The 12,240-nt window shown below is 45.2% G+C and overlaps 1 protein-coding gene across 12 annotated transcripts in view; it reads left to right on the top strand.

The window, feature by feature from the left end:
• PACS2 (phosphofurin acidic cluster sorting protein 2) overlaps nucleotides 1-12,240 on the top strand; it is a 226,521-nt gene that overhangs the window by 158,760 nt on the left and 55,521 nt on the right. For all 12 annotated transcript variants that reach the window (XM_043491455.1, XM_043491452.1, XM_043491451.1 and 9 more), the window contains 2 exons: nucleotides 192-234; nucleotides 6,639-6,681. In XM_043491455.1, coding sequence (XP_043347390.1) covers nucleotides 192-234; nucleotides 6,639-6,681 — 86 coding nt within the window. The remainder of the gene's footprint in view (nucleotides 1-191; nucleotides 235-6,638; nucleotides 6,682-12,240) is intronic.

Genomic DNA, 12,240 nt, shown 5'->3' with positions numbered 1-12,240 from the left:
TCTGAGGAGGTACAATACTCCCCAGCTGGTTTGGGCTCTGAGTATTGTCAGAGAGACACTGAGAGAAGAAATAGAATTGGCGCTTGCACATTTTCAGTTCCTGCTGCATGCTTGATTGAAACAGTAACATGAATTTTTTTCTTAGCATTGAAAGAACTTCTTATTTATCACTCTCTCCTCGTTACTTCTAGCCCTGATGAAGAATCATCCCAGAAGTTCATTCCCTTTGTTGGGGTGAGTATTTGATTTGATGTGCAGGTTAGTTTGGTGAATTTCATAAAACAAGGTTGATTATTAACAATCTCACTTGGATCCATAGATTCTAAGGCCCCAAAGGGATGATTAGATCATCCAGGCTGACATTCTATGATATAATACAGGCCATAGATTTTTACATAGTTACCCCTGTCCTGAGTCCAGTTCTTGTCTTTGACTAGAGCATATCTTCCAGAAAGGCATCCACTATTGATCTGAAGACTTCAAGAGATGAAGGGTCTATCACCTACCAACCTATCTGCAAAAATTTGCTCTCTGAAGAGGGTTTCCTCTTAAAAAAAATGAAACTTACCAGTAAAGCCCTTCCTGAAATTGAGTTGAGGACTTACCTGGAAACTATTCAAGTTGAGAAAAGTCTTGCTCTTTTTTTCTCTCTGCAGCCACCTCTTGGCACTTTATATTACAAATTTGTGTACCACTTTGCCTGTAGCTGCACATAATTGTGTGGTACCTAGTGCGTGGTTCATAGAATCATAAGAGTGGAAGGGATCTTGAGAGGTCATCTAGTCCAGTCTCCTGCACTCGTGGCAGCACTAAGTATTATCTAGAGTTTAGACCATTCCTGACAGGTAAATAAATTCCCTAAAACGAGAAGTGTTATGCAAAGCAAATCTAATGCTTAGAAAAGAGTCTTTATTTAAATTAACATTTAATTACAAAATTGAGTCACTTTAAAGCCAGGACACACACAGTTAACAGCCTCAAATGTTACCCTGTCAGCATAATATTGCATATAAAGGCATGCATATTACATCACTGTAACTTTTAACTTCTGATTCAAAATGAATTCTTTTACCAATAATTTCAAAATGAAAACAAGGCCTTTTTGAAAAAGAAACTTACAAATTGTATAGCTGCATTTAAGGCTTTTTAAAAAGGGAGTGGAGGGTGGATTAGTCCATCCCCTCATTATTTTGTTCACCCATTAAGCCTAATTTCCAAGACACCAATTTTGGTTCATTGATTTCCAGTCCCACACTTGTTAAAGTTATGCCTGGTACAGTTGTGGAGTTATATCAGCATTCCTTTTTGGCTGTTCCCTTTTGCACTTTTTCCCACCAGCACTTGTTGCAGGTTATTGTGACCCTTCATGAACTTTCATTCACTTTCTACAGTTGAACTTACAATTAGGTTAAATGTGCAGGCCCGGTTATCAGAACAGACCACGTTAAAAACACGCCCATTGGGGTGGCAATTCCCACATAAAATTTCTTTTGAGGCTCCGTTTAATATGTTGAACTAGTAGGACTAGTTGTACTAAGCCAAACACTTTATAGAGTCCCAAGTATATTATCTCAATGCATGTACCATTATCAACCAAACTTACAACCTCATCAAAAAATAAGTTTTACAAAAAGCTATTTTCCTTTAAATTAAGCTATGTGCAATTAATTACCATCCTTTACTGATTTCCATGATCTTGCTCAGGATCAAGGTCAGGGTAAAAGGCCTATAGTTACCCAAGTCATCTTGTTTTCCCTTAACTATTGAGATGAAGTCTTTTGGTTTTGGAATACTTTGTATGAAATCTGCTAACCTTCCAGTTTTCTCAGTACTAGTATGTTAATGTTCAAACCATGTGACTGAGAGCTGGATGACTCTGGCCCAACATCCAGCCTATATCTAAATCTTGCATTTCTTTCTGCATAACATCTCTAAGATCCAGCCTTGCCTCTCCTATGCATCCACATAGCTAAAACTCTTGTCCAGGCTCTCATCTCTTACTTTGATTACTGCAACATCCTTCACTCTGGCCTTGGCAAGATTGCATTTGTCCTGCTGTTACCCATTCAGAATATTGCTGCAAAGATTATTTCCTAGCTCATCGTTAACCATGTCATCCCCTCTCTTTTTAATCCTTGCCCTGGCTCCCCTTTCTCTATCACGTCAAATGCAAGCTTCCCTTCTCCACTTTTTAGGCCTTGCAGTCAATTCCCAGCCTATCATCTCTTGTTTGCTATCGAGCTGTCAGTGCTCTTCTATTGGCCCGTGGTACCAACCTCCAATGCCCACTTGTTAGATGTTCCCACTGGCACCTTTGTACTTTCTCCCATGCTGCCCCTCACACCTGGGAAGAGCTCTCCCGTGAACATCCGAAACCCTACCTCGTTCTCCACTTCAACTCCCTCCTCTGAACTCTCCTTGGTCCTGAGGCCCACAAAAAACTTGACAGCCACTAAGCAGTTGGTGTGCAGAGACCATTGCCTATTATGCTGACAAATATTGTCTCATTGTTTACTTGTATTACACTGTCTGCCTATACTGATGTTGTATCTGGTCTTGCACTTAGAACGTCTGTTCCTTTGGGTAGGAGGTGCTATCTTTTTGTTCTGTATGTACAGCACCTAGCACAATGGGGTCCTAGTCCATGACCCGGGCTCGTGGGTGCTATGGCTAAATTCCGGTATAAATCCATTTAATATTATAACCTTAAAGGACGACTTGTTGATTTCTCTTCAGCCACTAGATGCCTCTGCTTCTCTGGTTTTTGTTGCATTTTAGTATCTTCCCTTGCTTTTTATGAGGGGTGACTTGTTCCTCCTCCTCCTGACCATTTTAAGTCAGCTTTTGTGTAGATCAGTAGTACTTCCAGTTGTAAGTGACAAAGTCCCAAACACCTTAGAGCTCTTAGCAGGTCTTATCCTAAGGCCGACCTATGGTTCAGGTTGACCTTGCTTTCACCTTCATGTCTTTTTCTGTCCTAAGATGTAGCCTTCCCAGGAAATCTCTTTGCAGCTCTACTGTTGATATGCTCCTTTATTAACTAAGATACTAATCTCCCTGAGGCTGTGAGGTGAATTACACTGACTTTTCCAAGCTGACAAGTATTCTCATGACTTTGAGTGTCATGCAAGCTCCGGGATCAATGAATTTTTCTGAGTCATGGCTGACTAATGGGTGTGTGTCCTTATGTGAAGTGTTTCAGCTCTCCTAATGAAAGGGAGAGGAGCTAAGATGTTAGGTTTGAAGTGGTGTGAACACAGCACACAATACAACTTTTCAGGTTTTTATAAGTCTCCTCTTGACTTAAATTTAGTTCTCATTGTAATTTGCCAAATAAAGTTTGAAGAATACTGGTTCAGCAGTTCTCACATTGACTTATTTTAAATTAGCATTGCTTCTCTATTTTAAATATGGGTGAAGAACATTCTCTTGAGAAAGATGAAAACTTTCTGTTTTGCATTCATAAAACTGCCAAGTTGAAACACACTTACTGATTATTTATTAGGCCCGGCACACACTCTTTAGCCTCAGGGCCCTGGTCACACTCAAATTTAGGTAACTACATACTGCTGTCCTGATTTCCCCTTCCAATTTCATAGATTAAACCCACAAGGAATCATTGTGATCATGGGCCACAGAATTTCCCCCTGCAGTTCCTGCATCAAGCTCAATAACTTGCAGGTGAACCAGAGAACATCTTTTTAGAAAGAAATCCAGTGTTGATTTGAAAGCCCTGAATTGATGGAGAATCCACATCTGGTAAGTGGCTGCAGGGATTGCCACCCTTACCTACAAAAACTTGTGGCTTTTCCCAGTATGAATTTATGAAGTTTCCACTTTCAGTAAGTGTGTCGTTTAATCCCTTTACTATCTTAGGGTATGTCTGCACTAGAAACACTACAGCATCACAGCCTTAGTGACGGAAAGGGTGCTTCCCTTCCTGTGGTAAATCCATCCCTCTGGGGGCTGGTCTCCACTTGAAATGCTACGGTGGCACAACTGCAGAGCTTCATTAGAGACTCCACCTATGCCAATAGGCCGGGTTTTCCTGTCAGTATAGATAATCCATCTTACGAGAGGGGATAGCTAGGTTGATAGAAAATTTTATGTGACCTAGCGCTGTCTACACTGGGCGATAGGTCGGCATAACTACGTCTCTCAGGAGTGTGAATTTTTCATACCCCCGAGCGACATAACTAGGTCAAAATAACTTTCTGGGGTTGACCAGCCTTTTGAATCCTGTACTGTTTAGGAACTTCAACCATGTTCAAGTCACCTCTTAATCTTTTTGTTAAGATGAATAGATTGGACTGGTTTAATTTTTCACTGTACAGCAGGTTTTCCAGGCTTCAAAATCATTCTTGTGGCTCTTCTCTGAACTCTCTTTAGTTAGTAAATATCCTTTTTGAAGTCGGACATCAGCACTGGATATAGTATTCTAGTAACGGTTTTGCCAATGGTATATACAGAGGTAATTACACATTGCCTACATTCCCCTGCTTATACATCCAAGGGTCATCTTAGTCCTCTTAGCCACAGTGTTGCAGTGGTGTCTTGATTTTCTGTGATTTTTTTTAAATCAGTGGTGTGTGGTACTAAGATACAGAAGTCCAAGAACGTTATATCAACACAACTCTCTCAAACCATATTCTTAGCTTCATCAAGAAACAATACCAAGTTTGTTTGAAAAGTTCTGTTTTTCATAAAACTTAACTGGCATTTAATTCTGCTACCATCTTTAATTCTTTACTGATTGCCTTACTTAACCATTCTATTATTGATGCCCAGCATTGATGTCAAGCTAATTGAACTATAGTTACCCAGATTACCCCATTTACCCGTTATAAATATTGGCACAACACTACCTTCCTTCTTCTGGAACTTCCCTAGAGTTCAAGTTTATTTAAAATGAGCATTGAGCGTTCATTTTGTTCCTTGGCCAAATCTTTTAAAACTGTTGGATGCAAGTTATACTGCCCTGCTGATTTTTAAACATTTTTAACTTTGGAAGATGCTGTTTAACAGCCTCCTTAATTAATATTTGATTGGAAAGTGTTTCTTCACTTTATATGAATACAGCATCTGGCTTCTTTCCAAATACAGAGCAGGAATAGTTATTGAATGCTTCTGCCTTGTCTGTATCGGACCGTTTTATCATCTTGCCTAGTGATAAATTCCTGATAAATTTAAAAAACATATTGTCCTTAACCTTACTGGTCATAGATTTTTTTTTTCATTGATATCTTTAGCTTTCTTTAGCTTATATTACATTTCATAACTTCTGATTCATATTTATTGCTGTTAACTTTTCCTTTTCCCCATTTGTTATACTTTGTCTTTATTTTGTGTTACTGCTTTCACTTCCCCGCTAAACCAGGATTCTTTAGTCAGTGCAGCCACCTTACATGATTGTGGAATTGCAAATCAGATCATGTTCACTTGCACTTAAGTAACCACTGATTCTTAGTTCAGTGATCAATTCATCTTTATCCATCAGAATGAGAGGTCTACTGTAGAATTATCCAGTGTTGGTTGCATTAATTCTGGTGTTAGAAAATTATCATTTAAATCAAGGGTCTCAAACTCACGGCCTGAGGAGTTATTTCCTGCAGCCTGCCATAGGCGCTGACTCCACCGGCAGCCAAGCTCCCAGGAGCGGGGACATGGCGCACTCAGGGGAGGAGACGGAGAAGAGATGGGGCCAGGGCGGGGATTTGGGGAAAGGGTGGGGCCTCATGGAAGGGGTGGAGTGGGGGCAGGGCCATGGGGTGGTTTTAACCGAAGTAATTCTAAAAGTAAATGCGTGTTGTTTGAGTGAGGTGCATTACTGAGTGTTTATATTTTATGAAAACCCCTCTTCAAATTACAGTTTTTAAAAAGTTAGTACATTGACTTTTAATCGCATACTATATTACTCTTTTTTTCATTTTTGACTATACTTTTGAATTGTTGTATGAAAAGGTTTCAGTGATGCGGCTCTTGGGCCAATGTACTAGTCCTCATGTAGCCCTCGTGATGGTTTGAGTTGGAGATCCATGATTTAGATACTGTTTTCTTCCTGGCTGTCTCATAGTGTAGAGGTAAACTGTTAAACAGAAACTGTGTTGCACCCCAGATGTGACTGCATTTCAATGGTGGTTGAAGTGGTGTAGCCAAAAATGGTTTTCTATTGTCTTTCTGCTCCCATTCCTATTCCTAGGGGCAGCAGGGGACCGGTATGGTCTCTGGTATAAGTTTGAGCAGTCTCAGATTCAAGTTATACTGGCTGATAACCATCCCTAGGTTCCATGCCCCCTTTACAGGGGGACAGAGGACTGTTGTAGGGTGACCAGATGTCCCGATTTTTGGGTCTTTTTCTTATAGAGGCTCCTATTTCTCCCCCACCCCCTGTCCCGATTTTTCACACTTGCTGTCTGGTCACCCCAGACTGTTGTTAAGTTGGTATAGCTAGTTAAATGCCAGTCAGGGATTTCTATCACCAGTAGAGTACTGCACTGCCCACTCGAGCCATCTTTCTGGCCCTTTTGCATCACCAGAGTGATGGGAAAGGGATTTGTGAGACTGAGCCTCTGGCTCACAGTTGTTCAAGTGATGGAGCTGACCAATACATATAAACTCAATTGTGTTTTCCATTCCAGGTGGTAAAAGTTGGAATAGTGGAACAGTCCTCAGCAACGTCAGGTAATAGAACCTTTGTCTGCTTTTCATTGCTGTCTGTAGTATTCCAGATTGGAGCTGTAATATCTACATTATGGGAATGCCTGAATGCATAGGTTTAGTGGCACAAGGTCAGAGTTAGCAATCATGGCATGTTAGGGCTAGCTGACAGGGCGAAAGTTATGCCGCTATAATGTAGGGTGTGAATTTAAAGCACTAAAATCCCCATGTGGACGCACTATTCTGGTATAAAAGGGCCTTTTTTTCTGGTTTCGTTTGTCGCTTTGGAAGTGATTTAAGTTCAGCAGAAAAAATCCACTCTTATCCCAGAGTAAGTGTGTTCACATGGGGTGTTTATGCTGGTATAACTGGAAAAATTTTGGTGTAGACAACCACTTAAAAAAAAACGTGCAACATCAGTGTAAACTTGAATTCAGTACCTGAGTTCATTTGACATACATAGTAATAAGGTTCAGAGCTTGTTTCCTGATTAAATCTGTAAGCCACTTATGCACTTGGAGAAGAGCAGCTCAGATTCTAGCAGCCAGTTGTGCTGTCACAATCTCATTGCAGTCCTCCAACAGAAATAGGAGTGGAGGATATTAGCTAAAATTGTCACACGCTCAAGAACTACATGAAAACAACACTGTTAAGGTTACAAAAGCAAGCACTCAAATGGAATTAGGGAGCTCCATGCAACCTTAATTCAGCCTCTTGTGGGTCTGGATTGATGGTCTTTAATTACATGATCACATACTATTTTTTCCTCAGGATCTGCCTTATTCAGTGCACAGGATGGACAGCTATTCAATATTTTACTCCTGGGTGTTCAATGTGAGGCCTCAGGCTTTATGTACTGCACACTATTCAAACCCTGTACTGATGACAGAATTACTCATTTCCAAGTTGGCTTTTCTATGATGCTCGTCACAAATAGTATCTGAGTGTTTCACAAACATAGATTAATCTTCATGACATCCCTGTAAGGTGAGGGGGTATTGTCCCCATTTTACAGATGGAGAATCGAGGCACAGAGATTAACATCTGAAGTATCCACTAATTTCAGGTGCCCAATTTGAAATGCCCAGGATCTGATTTTTCAGAGTATTTGGCATTATATAGCACTTTATATGTTGCAAGCACATCTCCCATTGACTTCATCTGCAGCTGAGAGTGCTCAGCACTTCCGCAAATCAGACCTCATGGTTTTAAGTTGGGCCCCAGAAAATGAGGAACTCACAATTAGTGATCACCTATGGAAAGTCTGGTTTAAGTGACTTGTGCAGCATCATATAGTACTCGGTGGCGGGGCAGGGATAGAATCCAGTTCTCCAGGGCAGCATTTGACTGCCTTAACCATGAGACCATCCTTTCTCTTCCTACAACCCCGTGCTTCATTCACTACACTCCTTCCAAATTCTGCAACAAATGGAGTAGGGGTGCTATAGACAGCAGCCTCCTTCACTATACAGCCCTAATTCATCCCCAGATCAGACCCATCCTGGGCACTGAATGAAGCCGGGGTTTTGTGGAAAAAATAGTATGTGAGCACTGCTCAGTCTCAGTCACCTCCACTCCAGCTTCTTGTTCAAGTCTTTTCCCTGCTGTACCAGTTCTCCCCCTGGCTCCTCATCAGATCTGTCTCCTCCCACTTTCTCCTGCCCAACTGGTTCTTAGTCCCAGTCTCCCAGTGGTCATCGTGTTATCTTGGTCTTGCTCCCAATGTCCAACCCCCATCTAGTTTCCCTCCCTGGCTCCCAGTCTCCTTTCTCAGCTTGACAGGCTCCTTGTCCCAATCTACTCCAGGTCTCCTCTGCACTCAAATCAGGCAGCTTCCTCCTCCATGCTGCCTGGGCTCAGCAAGCAGTCATTTGCTCTCAGTTCAGGAGCCCAGACCTGGCATGGTCCAGAGCTGCAGCTCCAGGGATGGTCCTGCTCACCTTTGAGCTGGAACATGCTCAGTGCAGATAGAATGTTCAGGAAATTTAGCAGCTAAAAATCTAAGAATTCTTTGAGCAAACTGCAATTTTCAAAGGTTTCTAACTTGGTCAAATTTGAGCGGATTTTCATGGGAAAAGCAAATGACACCTCCCTGATACAGCCAACCCCTACTAATTTTTAGTCCCTTTTCCAAAGTGTGGGGGTGCTAGAGCTCTTTAAAGAAAATTGCCAGAACTTCCTAACCTGATTCTCTGAAACGATTCAGCCATTTTGGCTGAAATCCCCCCCCCCCCCCCAAATCTGATACCTGGCATTGAAAGTTTCAGCCCAAGCAATTAGTTTGGCAAACTTACAAGCGATTGAAAGTGGTCTGGTAATGGTAAATGTTGGCCACCTTAATATAGGTGGTGCTGCAAGCTTCCTAGATATATGGTGGCATGTCGGGCTCTTTATGTATGAGCTTGGCATGTACAAACAACTACCAATATCCTCTGTACATTGCCGCCCTGACACACACTGTTACCTTAGGAATGTTTTAGTCTGCTAAATTGCTGTGACTGTTTCTTGTATCCCTCCACCAGTAAAGCCACATGCCTTGTTACAATGGTCTGGATTGGCCCTAGACCTGTGCCCTACATATGTGGGCTCTCCTTCCTACACCACAGGACTCTGCCGGTACTTGGCACCATCCCATCCCACCCCATCCCTCTGAAGGCTTCTCCGCAAGGTCCAAGGGAGTGAGTTCAGGAGGCCTAGGGCAGATGGAGTGAGGGAAACAGATGGGGAGAAGACGTGAATATTAGTCAATAATACAACAGCAGGCTGTATTTATTCTCTGCAGCTCCCTGTGCCCATCTCAGGGTTTGAGGGTCATCTGTGGCCTGGGCGCTGGAGCACCACAGAGGCCCACGATCTTAAGGTGGATGGCTTTGTTCTCCCGTATATCCCCTTAGCTCTGCCAGGTTTTAGTTTCTTCTGCAGAGGACAAACCATCCACTCTGGGAGGAGGCCTACTAGAGGATCCTCAGACTTCCCCCGGCTATTCCCTCAGGACTTTCTGTGACGCTTCCTTGGGTACCCAGGGCTGTGAGGCACCTCACTACCATGTGGCTTTATTGTGAGAAAGCAGTGTCTGTACCTGCCAGGGATCATCTCCCCAACTCCACTGACCCTGGGCAGCACCAGCCCTGCCCTCTGGGCCTCAGAGGCCCCACTGTCATTCTGCAGGTTAGCAATTGGCACACTCCTGCGTTCTCTGAGCGTCTACCTGGAGTGTCCAGCAGCTGCTCCGTTGGACACTCGCAGCATTCACAGATTCCCTGCCTCAAAGGAACAGTACACCCCCGTTTACCACTTCCACCTCAATTCACCACCCTGCTTCACACAGCACTTAAACAGGCTTATAGTGAAAGCAAGTATATGTTTATTTAACAAAGGATGGAGATGCAAGTAGAAATATTGGAAAAAAGGGTTCTTCGAGTGATTGCTCATGTGTATTCCACAATAGGTGTGCGTGCTTGCCACGTGCACTGGTGCCAAAAGTTTTTCCCCTAGCAATACCTGTAGGGGGAGCGCCCCCTTGCAGCATCTGCCTGGCGCGGTATAAGGGGGGGCTGCACTCCCCCCACCCTCAGTTCTTTCTTGCCACCAGTAAAGGTGCATCAAAACTGCTCAGCTCCAGCTTTGCTGCGGCTCATCCCCAGAACTTTGTTTGTTCAGTAGTACCTGTAGTCAGTTAGCTAATTCAGTTAGTTTAGTTAGTCATTGAACCCGGGCCAGGGCATGCCCCAGGCTTTAAGTCGTGTAGCTCTTCTAGGCACTCTATGCCAAGGAGCAACCTGCACGTGGATTGTCTGCACTGCTTGGGAGAAACCCATATCAGCGAAAGGTGCAAGATCTGCAAGTCTTTCAAGCCCGGGACTAAAAAAGAAAGGGACATTAGGCTCCGGGCCATCATGATGGAGTTGGCACTGACCCTGACCCCGGCATGCCCTCCGAACTGGTACCCAGCACCGCGGCGTCAGTACGCGGAGACTCTCTGGTACCATTGTGCAGTTGGCACTGCTCCCTGTCCCCAGGGCACGCCAAGAGGACCAGAAAGACTCCCTCTTCACAACGGCACCAAGGGAAGTCTGGGTCAGAGGCTAGGCCCATGTCGGGTAGTCCTCAATCCCTGTCAGGCCCTAGGCCTCCGACTCGCGTTGAGCGGAGCAGGCCTTTCTGGATGTCCAGATGCCATCTACGCCCGAAGCCCTCCAGGCAGCCAGGGACATCATGTCCATGCCGGTGCCTGGAGCTCCGCTGATGTCAGCCCCATGCTCCAGAGGCAAGCCACAGTTGGGATCACCACAGTCGCAACCAGCCTGGTACTGGTCTCGGTTGAAGGAATGTTCCCGACACAGCTCACCTTCCAGCAACCGTTCAGGGCTCGGTTCATGTGGATCACCCTCCATGCCGGTCAAACCGTCCGGATGGGTGCTCTCTGACCGGGACTCACAGCACCAGGACTGCCAGCACTGTCTAGATGGGTGACGTCCGACCGGGACTCCCAGTCTTCGCAAAGCGAACATCGACGGGACCGTGGCGGACGTTGCCAACCGTTCTCATCTTGCAGGAGATACCGCAGTCGGTTGTGGCACGATCGTCGACGCCTTTTCCACTCAGACTCCTGTTCCAAGTCTCCATCAAGGCACCATAGCCCTGGGCATTGATCACCGGCATCTTGCCAACATGGGTCCACCCGTCGAGGCTGTTCGCAGAGCAGCTACTACCGTTGGTGCCGCTCCTCCATGTCGAGATCGCAGTCCCATGGCCGATGTAGGTCCCAGCACCGCCAATACTCCCGGTCCAGAGGCAGCAGTGGATCATACGCTAGCCTAGCCTCCCCTCGCAGCTGTCCATCTACAGGCCAAGCTAGCCAGCCTGAACAGCCAGCCCCGCCGGTGCCGCAGCAAGCGCAGTGGCACCAAGCTTCGTGGCCGGCCCAGTGATACCAGTGGGCACCGTGACCTCCGGCGCAGCCCCCGATGCGGGCTCGCTCGGTGTCTGGGGCCTCGGAAGCACCATCAGCGTCCATCTTTAGACCGCCAGAAAAAAGGTCGGTGGGACCTGTGTCCTCAGTATGGTGCCCGGAGTCTGACCAGTGTGACAGGGTCGGGCCAGATGGCTACAGGAGAGTAATAGAAGGCAGATATTAGCCCCAGGCTAAGTCCCTTTTCCCTGGGTAAGGTAACAGGGAAGGTTCCAGAACAATCAGGAACCTTCTGGAGACAGTTAAGACAGGCTGATTAGAACACCTGCAGCCAATCAAGAAGCTGTTAGAGTCAATTAAGGCAGGCTAATCAGGGCATCCGGGTTTTAAAAAGGAGCTCACTTCAGTTTGTGGTGTGCGTGTGAGGAGCTGGGAGCAAGAGGCACTAGGAGCTGAGAGTGAGAACGCGGACTGTTGGAGGACTGAGGTGTACAAGCGTTATCAGACACCAGGAGGAAGGTCCTATGGTGAGGATAAAGAAGGTGTTGGGAGGAGGCCAGGGGGAAGTAGCCCAGGTAGTTGTAGCTGTCGCACAGCTGTTCCAGGAGGCACTCTAGACAGATGCATTCCACGGGGCCCTGGGCTGGCACCCGGAGTAGAGGGCATGCCTG

This window comes from Dermochelys coriacea, chromosome 8 (genome assembly GCF_009764565.3).
Source record: "Dermochelys coriacea isolate rDerCor1 chromosome 8, rDerCor1.pri.v4, whole genome shotgun sequence".
In the NCBI taxonomy this organism is placed as follows: Eukaryota; Metazoa; Chordata; order Testudines; family Dermochelyidae; genus Dermochelys; species Dermochelys coriacea.
The sequence above is the reverse complement of the archived record's forward strand: the minus strand, read 5'-3'. Positions and strand labels throughout refer to the sequence as shown.